Below are 15873 nucleotides of genomic sequence, written 5' to 3'. Positions count from 1 at the left end.
GAAAAGGACAGTCGAATAGCCCGTTATCGGAAGGCAAGTATGCAAACGACTGAAGTGTGTGAAGAAATAAACCTGTCCGTTATAGGAAAGTAGTGAAAGTGGCCAGCGTGAAAATAAGTAATGTAAGGAGAAAAATAAACCTAGGCGATCATCTGAAGGCAGTGATAAAGACAAGGCGCAGATAAATGAGCTGTGAAGATAGAATTGTAATTCCTAGTCCGCCAGAATAGCTGAACCGAAGTTAAGTAGCAATATCGAGGACGAGCCCATAAATTCCTAAAAGACACAGTGATGCCCTATCAAGACGTAGACCAGCCCATTGAGGAACGAAAGGCCCTACAAAAAGATCCTGTTCAGTATCAGAAGTAAGTGTTTAATTTAACATGAGTATTCGCTTGTAAATTATAGGACTCTAAACAAGGGTTAGGAATTATAAGAGGGACATTATAACATATATAATAAGAGATATGTACTTAAAAATGTGTAATTAAGATAAGGTTCTCTAGATAAAGGTAAAGAGATGGAGATTCATGGATGTGGAAAATTTTCTTGAGTAACATAAAGTAAGGTAACAGTTTTGGATGTGGGATAATTCAGAGGGCTTATAGAAAGAGTGTTATATATGTGATACACTGAACTGTCACAAGTTGACTAGTCAAAAGAGGTTGTTAGCATAACTTAGGGATTGAGATAAATATTGGATTTAAGAGATGAATGCTAATGTATTAGAAAAGATAAATAATCTAATTAGAAAGAGATTACCCTTAATGTTGCAAACAGAGAAATCTTATTGTTAAAAAGGGAAGATTGGAATGTGAGAGACAAGTCTGATCTATTAGAATAAAAAGTGATTTATTCAGAGAATGTTTTACTAAGTAATGTATAAAAGGAGTCGCATAAGAAAGATGTTGTTAGCCTTGTGATATAATGGAAGAAGTTGTACAAGAATATAACTAAACTTAACCAATGATTTTATGCTTGTACTGTAATAAAACAATACTAATTATAATATGTACTGGATCATTGAACAATTTCATTTATGTAAATATATGTAATAAAATCTTGTGTATATTTTAAACGAAGTCTTTGTTTAGTCATTTTGAACACTCAGCCTGTTCGAAGGGAATTAAATTAAGAAGTTCCATTGAATTTGGAATTCTCCTGTAAAGTAAGGTCAGATGTGTAAGTGGGGAAATTAAAATAAGGTGGGCAACAACTCATATAAGGGAATAAAATAAAAACAAAATAATTAATATAAATAAAAAAAAAATAATAATCATGTATTCCACCCCCCACAGACCAATATGATTCAATCCCATTCCTTCTGCTGTTAGTATAGCCAAGCAGTCTTTGCTGCTTTTCTTTGCCAAAACCTTTTCGGAATCTGCATTAATTTTCATACCATCGCTATCGGAGAAAAGCAGGGATATCGATGTGTCTACGTGGTCAGCAATTATGTTGTGATAGGACTCTCAAACGTTCTTGCATGTATCAACAGACTTGGATTATTTCAGCAAAACATTCCCCGAACCAAATTCGTTTCAAGTTGTGATGCCACCAGGGAGGGGCGAGGCTAATACTACCAGGGACATGTGCGTGTTTTAAGCGCCAAAACGACTAAGGCTATGAGGAGACAATATACTGTCTCTAAATTGCATGTATTCTGTGATCGATTTTGATGGTATTTCTAGGAGAAAAACCATCAACCTTTGCCCAACCGACTAACTCAGCCACTTTGTGAAAAAAAGCCAATAGAAATGCACTGTTTTTGACGGATTCGTACTCGGACATTTTCCACCTGGTGCGGGGGGTAGGGTAGTGATTATATTCACCTTGCTACCTGCGGGGGTATACCAGGGGCAGCCAACATTTTGAAAGTGTTCTTTTAATTTATTAATTTCTTTCTCTTTACTTTGTGAAAAGTTTATATCATTAGCACTTTGGTACAGTATTACTAAGTGCATGTGTAATAGAAGGAAACGCCCATTTTTAGGCATAAACTTAGCTTAGGTGTGTGTGTGTGTGGTGTCAAAGCAACTAAGGCTATGAGGTGTCAATACGTTGCAGCTGCATTTTTTTTTTTTTTTTTTTGTCTGCTAAATGAAAAGCCAAAGTTTCTGGGGTGATTCATGAAGTCCTCTCTTAAGATCATTAACTCATAAAATTATTCGCTATAAAATTATTCATAAAATTATTACTCATAAAATTGACGGGATTGGAACTCGGGCTATTTCCACTCGGTGTTGGTGGTTGATTATAAATACTGTGCTACCTACCAGAGCTCTGCACAGGCAATGTACTGTACTTTCAAATTTTGAATGCACCGAATAAGTTTCTCACTTTCCAAGAGTCACGATTTTGTTACTAATGTGATTCAGATTTGCTAATTAACTTTTGCAATTTTGTAACGATTGCAATTTTCTAAATCTGTCAGATGACATTGATTATTTATTATGCTGTTTATATAGTAATAAAAATTTGTAATTTATTATATGCTATAGAGGAAACAGATAGCACTTTTAATATAGTGCATGGGTTTTTAAAATAATAAACTCACAATTAGCAAGTTGTGTGTGATATAAAATGCCCTATATGCAATTATATAAGGGTTATTCAGTTATATGAAACCAGTTTATACAATAATGCAAAAAAAAAAAAAAAAAAATCCCGACAATTTAATTATATTCATACGATAAATAAATAAAAACTCAAAATACTAAATTTTGACTTGCCTGTTTCATGAACAGCCTTAGCTATTTCCTTCCAAGCTTCTTCTTGTTTCCATTTATTTGCATATTCTATTAAGGTGTAATCATACAGACACCTACGTTTTTCTATCATTTTGACAAAAGCAGTATTGAAATCTTGGTCGTCTCTCATTCTGGTTATATTTCTTGTACGACTGAAGCAATCAAACCGATGCAACCAAAACAAAGCACGATGTGTTTCACCTACATCATGGATGCCAGATGCGCGTCTCTGCTGCGTCGCGATTATGTTGCTCCAGTATGGCCTTTGTGTATCCCGAAGGTCACTACGCTAGTTTTTATTTAAAAAGCAGTTGACTTGTACAGGACCGGCATGTTTCAGGGCTGGTTATTATTGCTCAGCGAATCTTTATTGCTGTACTATCTTTTAACAAGAAAAAAAGACAGCCTTTCATAGAACAATTCTTCACAACAAGCTCTCCTACAATCTAATCTTCTACGATTAAACCTGAGTGCTTTGTCTTAAAGTAAGACTCGTCTTCATATTTACTTCTATAGGGTGTAAAAGGAATTTTTGTATTGTTCGAAGATTCTGGTTATTGCATTTTGCTGATTGTGTCATTGCGATACGATAACTTCCGTAAGCGGAAAGTCCAAGTCCGCCCGTTGCATAAACGGCGAATATTTGAAGTGCGATTGTGTTGGACGTCGGAGGTGAATAAAGCGCGTAAGTTTAATCAGCGACTTCTCAAAATATTTAGTATAAATATTGTAATCACAAGATTTCAGGTTTATTACAAAACATTATTTGCTTTCATGAATTTGAATTAAAATGCAAGAAATTATTTTACGCTTGAATTATGTAATGCATTTGATGTAGGACCACAACATGTAGAACTAAATTTCTGTTCTGGCAACAGGGCTGCGAGAATACGTGGAGGCGCTCATAGCCTTGGTGGCCCTCCTGATTTTTCTTTTTTTTTTTTCTTTTTTTTTTTTTGTGAAAGTGCTTCAAGCGTTGCATTTTACCCTGCTGGGCAGTAACGAAACTGCTGTATTGTTGTACGTAACACAAACAATAAAAATAATAAACTAAAGTAATAATATGTAAATATAATAATAATAATAGTCTTTCTCGAATTGAAGAACAGGAAGAAATTACAAATAAAATTAAAAGGCCGGAAGAGAGTTGCTATTCTATACAATTGGTATATTTCTCACAAGTCAGAATAATAGTTTGTTTTGATACTGAAGGAACAGATTTTTTAGTGTATAAATAACAAGTTGTTAACCCTTATATAACTCCCTATAACCGTTTAATGTTTCATGAAATATTTTAATAGTAGCAGTTCCTGAAGAATAAGTGGGATATTTATCATGTGCTGTTTATTTGTGCTTATGACCTTTAAGTTTCCTAAACAGCTGAGTCCAACAAACTTGCACATGCTGGAGAAACATTGACCTTCATATGTTTAGGAAAGGATTAGAGTAGCTTTAAGGGTAGCGAGATAAGACTAAATATCTTTTCTGAAAGAAGGCATCAAAAGGAAGTTTATGTGCTAGAGCCTACTATTCTCAGATGTGACATAAATAGTAATTCTAAGAGAGCAGATTATGATAATTTTTGTCTTGTAAAATTAATGGTAAATTACAAAAATATAAACTGTGGTCATATTGTTTAATTTAATTACTTTTTTTTTTTTTATCTTAATGAAAATGTTATCTGCTTATTTAGTGTAATACACATTTCATATTTTGATGTGTATTTAGTTAGACTTTTATGATAGCATACATTTTTTTTAAATAAGATATAGGATTCTCATAAGTGTTTAAAAATTAATTGTCCAAACATAGAGATAAAAGCAAGTTTTGTGTGGATTCGAAGCCAAGTTTCCCTCTCCTGTGTATGTTTAAATTTCCAAAGAAATATTATTTTACTGTTTATCCACTTAGGTGGGGGGGAGTGTAAGTTACATGCTATAGTGCAATATGAAATATTTTTTTTTACATTACATTGTACAATTTATGCATTGCATAGTTTAATGATGGTTTAAGCTTTTAGAAACAACCGTAACAGATTTCTAAATACATTCAACAGATTTGTGTTAAATTGATCAGCAATTTTATGCATTAAGATATAAAAATAATATATATTAGACTGTAGGTGCACATAAGTGTCTTCTAACATTTTGTGCATTTAATATATATATTAAATTTTCTTTTTTTTTTCTTTTTTTTTCCATTAATGTATAATAGTTAATTCAGTGTGACTTGAAGAAACTCATGATCTAATATTTGCTTGTTAGAGCTTAATGGGGGTATAAGTATCTGAAATAGTGGAAGATCTGTAAGCTTTGGCATTGTTCAGCTTCCCACAGTGAGTAAATAATTATTAAATACCATCATGTAGCTGAATGAAAACTTGATTCAGAGAGATTGTGCTTCACAATTTTGATGTGATAAAGAGCAGGTTGGTGGCTTCTATTATGTGATGCAAGACACTCTTGCTGAATAGTAGTTGTGCCAAGAGGACAAAGTTTTTAAAAGTGATATTAATACAAAGTGAGACAAAGTTCTTTAGCTGCTGCCAAGATAGCTCATGTAGTTTTGTCAGTGATATACAGTAATTTTGCTAGCAGGGATAAGGAGCTGATTATCCCATTGTGTAAGGGAATGGTGAGGCCACATTTTAAGTACTGCATACAGATCTGGAAGCTTCATTTTATGATGGATGAGAGCTGCTGAAATGGGTACGGAGAAGGGTAATGAGTTTGTTGAGGGGTACAAATGGGTGCTCCTACCAAGAAAGGCTTTGGTTTTGCAAATTGCAGCATCTGGAGACTAGGCATCTGTGAGGTGAGGTGTTTAAGGCTTTGAATGGATTGAGCAAACTCAGTGCTAATGGGATTCTTACTCTTCCTCAGACTATGCAATGAGGGGGCACCAATTAAAATTAAGAAAGGATGGATGGATGCAGAACAGATGTGCCGAAGTTTGCCAACGGGTGGTTAATTGCGGGAACAAACTTCCATCTGTTGTTGTGGAAGTGGATAGTTTGAATAAATTCAGGGAAGAGCTAGACAAACTATTGGGATTTTTTTGCTGGTGCTGTATAAGCTTGCTTTCTTGGATAACTCAATTACCACTATAAATGCTAATATAATGGTGCCATGGTAGTATACTTAAGTTAGCAAGTAGGACTGATTTTTGAAAAGGTATTCGGAAGACCAGCCTATTCTGGTTAGCCATTTCATAAGTCAGCGTTCAAGGATAAGAATCTTTATTGGTGAGTTTGGGGTGCAGATAGTCATATGATTGAGACAAAAATATGAACTGGAATGATGCAGTGGAAGATGTAACTGATAATGAGATGAAGACTAATGATGCCATGACTCCTCCTTCCCACTTCACAGTTGGAGAAGGCACTGGGGTACTAAACATTTTCTAGGTCCTTACTCAAATGCATTTCAAATGCCCATACTCAAATTTCTGCTTACTGAAATGCATCCATCAGACTGGAAGAGCATGTCACCTGATTTTCTGCTTACTGAAATGCATCCATCAGACTGGAAGAGCATGTCACCTGATTTTCTGCTCTAATAGGCCTGATTCGTGATGATCAACCCTACAGGTTAGTTGTGCCTTGCATCTTTCCAACCAGTGGTGTATGTTTTTGTTATGAGAGGCTTGTAGGCTATAGCTCTGTGTCTTGGAAACATTTATGTTGCAAAAACTCCAAATTCAGATTCTCTGTGAGATAAGGTAACAGCCATCTTGAGGCATGTTCACTCTTCTTGGTCAGTATTTTAAGCATACCTGATTATTTCTTGGAGTTGTTTTCATTCCAAGCCTTCATTTCTTCATCACGTTGCCAATTGCCGACAGACGGGCCCACATCTGGTGTGTATGGGCTTGGCACACCCAGGGTCCTGAGCTGGATATCATCTTTTTTGGCTGGTGCAGCATAAGCCTCAGGCCTCCTTGCACCATATGGCTAATAATAGACATTTTCATTCACACAATATCCAACTACCATTCTCTGCTGAAACTTTGTTAGCTCTTGACATGTATTTATTATTTAGCTCAAACATTTGAAATAAATTCTGAGTTCATCACTGATCACCTTTACAGTTAAAAATATTTGAATGTTTTGTTGTCATTTTCCTGCAAGGGGGTTCATCATAATGTTGGTAGGATAGTGTATCTATGTTCAGCATGGTCTGCAAAATTATAGGCAAATGTGATGAGTTGTTGAGATGATTTTGAGTTGAAAATGTTACGTGAACATGTATTCCTTGCTGAAGCATTACAGAACTGTTAATACTGTATTTAAATTTATATACATCACAATTTTTGCTTAAAAATGGGTAAATGAAAAGGAAATTGCAGGAATTAAAGAAAAGTTAAACTTTTTATCTCTGCTCCTGCTTAAATATTGGAAAACACTGAAAATGTTCAAAAGTAATTAAGTCTGTTTTTTGAAAGATGCAAAAATAAACTTTCTTGGTGCATAGCGTTATTTTGAACATCATCTGACTTAACTAGAATGTGACATCGTCTTGGTAATATTTATCTAAAATTTATTGTATTTATGCTGTGTAAAGGAGGCATTGCCAAAAGAGGGGAGGATTAGTATTGGAAAATGACATAAGGAAGCAAAGCTTATCTGCTTTTCAGTAAATAAGCTGGGTACTATTTTTCAGTATCTATATTGAAATAGTGCCTTGCTTCTTTACTGAAATGCTGCATTGTACCAATGCCATCCGGTAACAGGGATTATATTACACTCATAACAAAGGTTATGTTTCTATTGGAAGTTTTTTTCTGTGCACTTCTTATTATTAGCTATATGGTGCAAGGAAGCTTGAGGCTTATGCTGCACCAGCCAAAAAAATATATATATATATTTCAGAGAGAGAGAGAGAAGTAGAAGGGAATTACCAAGAAAAAGAAGAATGATGATATCCAGCTCAGGACCCTGGGTGTGCCAAGCCCATACTCACCAGATGTGAGCCCCTGGGGTTACTTGGCTGCTCATTAAATTCAATGCATTTATTTGCTGCCCAGTACAAGATTGCTTAATCCAGGCTACCTATTATTGAACCAAATAGTACTGAAATTGGCCACAGGACTGCCTTTGAGTTTTTTATATATAATGGATTCACCTTCTGGGTAATTTTATTTTGTTAAAAATGATTTTAATAAATTTTGGTAGACTAGGCTCCTTATAAAAGAACCAAACCCCAGGCTCTCTCACTATTGCAGGAGGGACAGTATGGAAAATAGATAATACCGAAAAGTATAACATAGAGTAGCATTATTTTCTCAAAGTTTATCAGCATCAGGTAAAAGGACTTAACCGACTTCATTTGATAATTCATTCTGATAATTTATCCAAACTATCTCTAAATTTACTGAAACTACTCGCTATTACAACACTAGGTTGAAGTTTGGTCCAACAATTAGTTGCCCTCTAAATGCAAATTTCAGTAAATTTATTCAGTAAATATTCTTTCTTAATTTAAATTTCTCCTGTTGCATGTATTATCTAAAAAGAGTAATGATGCCATCAGCTATAGTCACTCCAATGATTTTTTATTTCTCACATATGCACCCCACTTAGCCCTAACCTTGAAATAATTCAAATTTTTCACTTTTTGAACAAATCTGCGAAAAATTCATTTTTTTACATGAAAAACAATATTTTAAATTGTTTTTTGAAAATAAAATGCATCTGCAGTGCTTTAGATATGTGCTCTAAATATTTTTTAATCCTCTGTTATTTGAGAAATTTAAGTATTATCTCCCTTAGTTTTGACTGACAGTAAAAAAAATGTCAATTAAATATTCAACAATTGAACACCAGTCAGACACTTCAATGATATGAAGTGAGAGTGTGTAACAACTGGATATGCTGCCATTCTGCATAAAGTGTGTGCACTTCAATAATTGGATGTGAGAGATGTGTTCTAATTTTAAATTCATATTTTTAAGCATGTGCATATAAATATCAAGACTGAGCTTAACTTGGTCTTGCAGTTTTTACTTTTTGCACAATTTCTAAATGGGAACATTCAAGGAATTAATCTTGGAAGCTACTAGGCTTTTCATACCAACTAAGAAATGCTGTTCAAGGTTAAGCCTAAATGAATGTCAGATGAACTAATGAGACTTGTGGCAGGAAAGAAAAATCCATGGGATGCATATAAATTATCAGGTGACACAGAATCCTGTGTTAGATATAAGCTAGTCTGTAATCAAGCCACAGAGGATGTTAGGCAAGCAAAGGCAGATTACATAGAAATATTTGGCAAAGGATGCAAATTAAAACAACAAAGATTTATTTATTTATTTATATAAACCCTAGAAGGAAGAGGATGAATCAGATTGGTCCACTTGATATCGATAGTTCAGCTAATGATCCTGCTCAGGTAGCTGACAAGCTGAATGAGTATTTTGCATATACATTCACACATGAGGAATTCTTTACAGAAGCAGAGGCCAAAAGCATATAACGTTCTAACAGGGAGCTAAATGATTTTGTAATAACTGAGCAAAGTGGAGAAGAAATTGATGAAGTTGAACATTTACACCTGGGGTGGATGGGATCTATCTAGTTATATTAAAGGAGGCATCAAAAGAAATAAGCATATCCTTAGCCATAATTATGAGAGCATCTTTGGACTCAGGAGAGGTCTCCATGCACTGGAGATGTGTAAATGTCCCTAGTTCACAAAGGGGATCAAAGGGCAACAAGACTAATTACAGACTTGTTAGTTTAACTTATATTCTAGGGAAAATAATGCAGTTACTAGTTAAATAAGCATTGCAGGACCATCTAGACAAGACCGCAGTTGTAGTTCAGACACAGCATGGGTTTGTTAAGGGAAGTCTGGTCTAACCAATTTGATTGGATAGTATGATGTGGTCATAAAGGAACTAGATGCAAAAAATTATTTTGATATCATATACTTGGATTTCAGGAAAGCATTTGATACTGTTGCACGTGGAAGACTACTGTACAAATTGGAGCAGTATGGTATTAAGGGCAAGTTGCTATAATGGATAAAAAGGTGGTTGAGTGGGAGAAGACAGTGGTAATAAATGGATTCTGCTCTTCGTGGACTAATGCTATTAGTATAGTCCCCCAAGGGTTTAGTGTTAGGCCCATTGCTGTTTTGTATATTTATCAATGATATTGATGAAGGTGTATCAGGCTTATTGTCAAAGTTTGCAGATGATACAAAGGTTGGCAGGGTTGTTAATGACAGTAATGGCAGTGGGCTACTGCAACAGGATCTAGAAAAGTTGGGCAGATTGGGTGGAGAAGTGGAAACTGAAGTGTAACATTGACAAATGCAAAGTACTGCATATGGGTAGAAGTAACCCCAGAGTAATGTACCAACTGTGTGGTACTACACTTAGGGTGGTAGAAAATGAAGAGACCTGAGAGTAATTGTGCAGTCAGATATGAAGTTTTCTGAGCAGGGCAGACAGGCTGCCAGAGCAGGTCATGGGGTATTGTTAGTGATATTCAGGAATTTTGCTAGTAAGGAAAAGATGATTATCCCTTTGTATAAGGCAATGGTCAGGCCATGCCTTGAGTACAGGTCTGGAGGCCTCATATAGGAAGCATGTAGAATTGCTTGAGCAAGTACAGAGATGGGCAACAATATTGGTGAGGGGAACAAAGGGGTGGTCTTATCAAGAAATGCTTAAAGTTCTGAAAATTGCAGCATATGGAGACTAGGAACCTGCGAGGTGATTTGATTGAGATGTATAAGGCCTTGAATGGGTTGAGCAGGCTCAATTCTGATTTGATTCTTCCTCTTGCTCAGATTATGAACCTGAGAGGGCATAAATTGAAATTGAGGGGGCACAAAAAGACAGTTATGGAATAATGTACAGAAATTTGCCTTTAGCCAATGGGTGGTTGATTGCTGGAACAAACTTCCATCTCTCATTGTGGAAGTTGATAGCTTAAATAAATTTGAGAAAGAATTGGACAAACTTTTGGAGCAAATGGATGGGTGAAACAAAGGTGTGTTTTTTTTTTTTTTTGACTGATGCTGTATAAGCTTGGTTTCTTGCATTATATTCCTATGCTAAAATAACCACGATTTCTGAAATTTTAATTGGCAAAATCAAAGAAAACACTTGTGTTGAATGGTATTGTGAATTTCAGCTGTGCTGACCAAGTAAATGAAGAGCACAAGATCACTGAAGGTTCTGAAATATCCTGTATGTTCAACGCTTAATCATTTAAAAGCCTTATTTCAAGAAGGTCATTGTGCAGATGACACTGTGCACTTTCCAGACACTGCAGTTTATGCAACATGAATCTATCTTGGTAAGAATATCCTCTTGTAACATCAAATAATCTTGTTTTCTTTCTTTGCACCCTTTCCATTAGCTGTGTCTTTCCTAAAATGAGGTTTCCAAACCTGTATTCAGGATGTAACCTAATCACTGCTTTATACAATGGGATATTGTTCCTTTTGACTTGTCAGTGATAAAACTGCATGAGCCATTGTAGCAGCTGATACATACTGTCGTGGAGGGCACCCTAGCAAGTATTCAGAGTCTCAAAAAATTGGGGTTATTGTTGCTTAGGTTTCCTCATGCTTATTTTCTATGTGCATTGTACCCTCAACCACATGCTTTAAGCCTGGTTGGTCATAGTGCACTCAGTCGGTAATAAAAATACCATTAAAAAATAGAATGCAAATCAGAGCATTACAAATTGTATGTAATTCCATTATAATTTGAGAAGGTATTTGTAGATCTTAGAGAAGAAATTTAGCTTATTTCATTTTTCAAGTTAAATTTTGTCAGTTTTAGTTTTCATTATTGATTTTGCCGATCTTATTTGCTTGTTATATATTTAAAATAAATTTTTAAGTGTGTGTTTATTTCAAGAATGTGGCTGGCTGTGAGAAACATTTTGAAGGTCTCTAGTAATGTTGTTGGACGTAGACTCTATTCTTCATATATTGGAAGGAGAAAAAGAACCCTAAGGTAAGAAATTTAAATATGAATGTTTTGGTTTCTGCTTACACATTGTTAGTGTTGCAGTTTTTTATTTCTTAAACAGATAGAAAATCTCAAGTTGTCTTAGCTCTTGTTGTTCATAGCTGGTTTTTTCTTGTTAAAATAGCTTAATAAAAGATAATTGTACAGATTTTTGTGAAGTCTGTTCAAAAAATATTTGGACTACTGTGATATAGAGGCAATAAGCATATTTATGGAGTGGGTGACCTAAGTACCTTTGAATTAGTGTTCTTCTGAGGTGATGCACTTAGTTCTGTGATTTTCCCACTCTTGGAAGCACTTCTGGAAAGTTTGAAATTGCTAAAAGCTGTGTCATCATAATACTCTATTGTTTGCATGTCATAAAATTTATATGGAGCCATATTTGTCTACATTAGTTGCTGGACTTCACTGATTTGGTGTTTGGCCAAAAATCTTTGTACAAGTAGTGACGAATGCAGTGGCATATTATTGTGATGGAGCAACAGTCTTTTGAGTTACTTTTACAGTCTTTCTTCAAATTCCATCACAAAAGCATCTTAGAACTTCAAAGTGAGAGCATCTATGAATTCAGGTGAGTTCCCCTAGACTGGAGGTGTACAAATGTCTCTCCGGCCACAAAGGTGGATCAAAGGGTAATGTGAGAAATTATAGACCTGTAAGCTTGACATCTGTTCTAGGGAAAATAATGAAGTCAGTGGCTGAAGTATTTAAAGATCACCTTAACAGGAATGGAATTATATGGCAATCACAGTATGGCTTTGTTAAGGGGTACCCTGCCTGACCAATCTACCAATCTGATTAGCTACTGTTATGCATTAACAGAGGAACCGGATGCAAACTAATTTTGACATCATACATTTAGATTTCAGTAAAGCTTTTGACACTGTTCCACACAAAATACTGCTGTACAAATTGGATCAGTGGGGTAGCATTAGGGAAATGATACTGCAATGGATAATGAGATGGTTGAATGGCAGGAGACAAAGGGTGGTTATAAATTGGCACTGCTCTTCCTGGCCTAATGTTATTGGTGGGGTCCCTCAGGGTTCAGTGCTTGGCTTACTGTTTACAATATTGATTAATGATATTGATGAAAGCATATTGAGCTTATTGTTTAAGTTTGCAAATGATATAGAGATTGGCAGGGTGGTTAATTACAGTTATCAAGTACAGTAATCAAGTATTACAACAAGACCTAGAAAAATTAAGCAGATGAGCAAAGAAGTGGCAGTTGAGGTAGAGGTTTAAATGAAATGTATTGCATATGGGCAGCAGTAGTCGCAGAATAACATAACATTTAATTTTTCTTTTAAACGGAAACCTCAAACAAGATCAATATTAGAACCTGTAGTACTTATTACCGTGCAAGTGTTGAAAGTTGAAGATGAAAGAAAACACTTCTTGACATTAAACTTGAATTTTTGTAGATTGTAAATTTTCAGGAAATACACATGAAAGGAAGTTATTCCAGAAAACAGAAGTTGAAGGAATAAATGATGAAGAAGAAAAGTTAGTTGCGTGAGTTTGACGTTGGACAGTAAAGGGGTGCTGACTGGTTGTGGCATGTGTTCAGACTGGTTTGAGGGAGGGAGAGAGAGAGAGAGAGAGAGAGAGAGAGAGAGAGAGAGAGAGAGAGAGAGAGAGAGAGAGAGAGAGAGAGAGAGAGGGGGGGGGGAAGGAATTATAGAACAATTCAGAAGAACAGTGCCCATGGAAGTAGCTATAGAAAAGGCATGCAGCAGAAACAGAATGTCTATTAATTAACCTAACTGCCCTCCTTTGAATGGAATCTAGAAGCCTGAGAGAGGTTTTGAGGACACTGCCCCAGATGCATAATATTCCATGGTAGGGCAGATTTTAGATTTGTACAGAGTGAGCAGCTGTTTAAGAGAAAAGTAACACTGAGAGCAAAAGAGAAAACCCAGTGTTTTTAGATGCAGAGGAAGTGATATTTGTGTATGCTTATGCCAAGAGAGGGTAGAAGTCATTGTAATCTCTTATAGACTTATAGACATATCTGAACTTATCTAGAAATCTGTGTCATCAAAGACAAGTATAGGAGCAGAAGAATACTTTTTGCAAGATTAAAGACAGGATGGAGTTTTAGAAGGATCGAAATTAACTTAGTTATCCTTGCCCACTGGCAATCAGCATTTAAGGAATTGGTAGTCAACATTCAAGAAGTTGAAGCTGTTTGTGCATGGCAGGGCTTCTGAAATGGGAAGGTGGAATGCAATGTACTATCATTAGCAAAACTATGGATAGAATTTTCAGTCAATGGAAGAAGGTCATTAATTTATAATAGTTTTTCAAGAGTGGGAGAAAGAACCAAAACATCAGCATTAGTGGAGAAGTTAGAATACAAAGAGCCATCTACCATCATCTTCAGTGAGCATTCAGAGAAAAATGGATGCCCAATTACAAAAAAACAGTTGGCAATATGGAAGCTATTAAGAAGACCTTTTATGCAAAACATGATTAAAAGCCTTTGAAATATCAAGAGCAACTGACTGAGTGTTACCAACTTTTTCCATTGAATTTATCCATAGATGGGTAACATAACAAGAATATTACCAGTAGGTTGACACCAATGGAATCTATATTGGTAATCATTGTTCGGATGGAAGGTATCCAGTTATCATCCCATACAGTGGGATGATAATTGGATAGGAGAAGCAGAAGAAAAAAGTAACCAATATAATAAGAAAGTGTAAAAAGGCAACACAGAAAAGGAGCACTGGTTTTGAGAACAAGTGGAATATTACCTTCAAGATCTGGAGCTTTCTTAGCATTAAGATTGTTCTAAATTCTTCTGACCTTTTGATGGAAGACCACAGGAGACATTAAATGGAGTTTACTGGGAATGGTAGGTGGTGGTTTACAAGATCATCAGTTCTAGATTTAGAAGAAAAGTACAATGCTAGCAGGTCAAATTTACCTTTTGCTCAGGTGGCAATACAACCATTGGTTTTAACACAGGTGGGAGTAGAGATGGGCAGAAGTTGCAGCCAATAGATTTAGCAAGAGACTAGAATGCTCAACTACCATTTGGACAAAAGCAAATTTTTTACTCTTAACCTGTTAAAATCTAGTTTGGACTGTAATAACTGCTTTAAAGTTGTAAGTTTTTGTATAGGCAGAGAATGAACCTGGAGATTTGGATGCAAGCTAATTGAAATATGTAACATTTTTATCTTGAAGAGCCTTATTACATTTATTAGAAAAACAAGGTTTAATAAAGGATGAACTTTTAAGTTGAATTGTGGAATAAAGGGTTTCATCCCTACAAGAATAATTTCACTGACATGATCTGAGAAAACATTGACATTAGAATATTTAAAATAGTAATCCAACCAAAGACAAGAGAAATAGAAATCTCACTGATCATCCCATTTTGCATCCTTGTAATTCCCAAGAACAGGAGGTTGAGAATAGCCAATGAGAGAAAGACTCCATTGGAGAAGAAACCATCACCATGTTGTGATCTGAGGTACCTAAAGGACCACTCACCTGAACTTTGTACTTTGGAAAGATTGTTTGTGAGAAAAAGATCAAGAGTGTTGGCTGTGTGGGGTTAGGTTTATGTGAGTGGAAAATGGAAGCCAGCTGGAGTTGTGAACATTAAAATCGGCAAGGAAAATTATCTCACTGTTAGGAAAATTGGAATGGCGAAAGTAAAGTTTCAAAGAAAGGGAGTCAGAGTTCCAAATGAGTATTGAAATTGCTAGATCTGTAGAGACAACAAATTAATTTGATAGAATGGGGTAGAGAGATTTTAAGCCAAAGAAGATTTGAAAAGAGGAGATTACTAAGTTTCTGACAGGGAATATCAGAGCAGACGTATGCACAAATACCAACTTTGAAGCAAAAGGAATTATACAGGGAATAATAATAATAATAATTATTATTATTATTATTATTAGCAGCCATATGGTACAAGGAAGCCTGAGGCTTATGCTGCACCAGCCAAAAAAAAAAAAAAAAAAATTCCCCAGTTACCCCCCTCCTGTGTGTGTGAGAGAGAGAAGTAGAAAGGCATCACCAAAAAAAGAGAAGAATGATGATATCCAGCTCAGGACCCCAGGTTTGCCAAGCCCATACTCACCAGATGTGAGCCCCTGGGGTTAAATTA

At 35.5% G+C, this 15873-nt stretch overlaps 1 protein-coding gene across 5 annotated transcripts in view; it reads left to right on the top strand.

Moving 5' to 3' along the window:
* Window positions 1-15873, top strand: part of Coprox (oxygen-dependent coproporphyrinogen-III oxidase) — a 151940-nt gene that overhangs the window by 53680 nt on the left and 82387 nt on the right. Inside the window, exons 1-2 of one of the 5 annotated variants that reach the window (XM_090378968.1) lie at window positions 2983-3235; window positions 11628-11726. In XM_090378968.1, coding sequence (XP_090235094.1) covers window positions 11629-11726 — 98 coding nt within the window. In that variant the 5' untranslated portion in view covers window positions 2983-3235; window position 11628. The other 4 variants (XM_090378967.1, XM_090378969.1, XM_090378970.1 and 1 more) reach the window with 4 other exon arrangements.

The sequence above is a fragment of the Mastigoproctus giganteus genome, chromosome 8 (assembly GCF_048544385.1).
Source record: "Mastigoproctus giganteus isolate SK-2022 chromosome 8, ASM4854438v1, whole genome shotgun sequence".
NCBI classification, from domain to species: Eukaryota; Metazoa; Arthropoda; class Arachnida; order Uropygi; family Thelyphonidae; genus Mastigoproctus; species Mastigoproctus giganteus.
The sequence above is the reverse complement of the archived record's forward strand: the minus strand, read 5'-3'. Positions and strand labels throughout refer to the sequence as shown.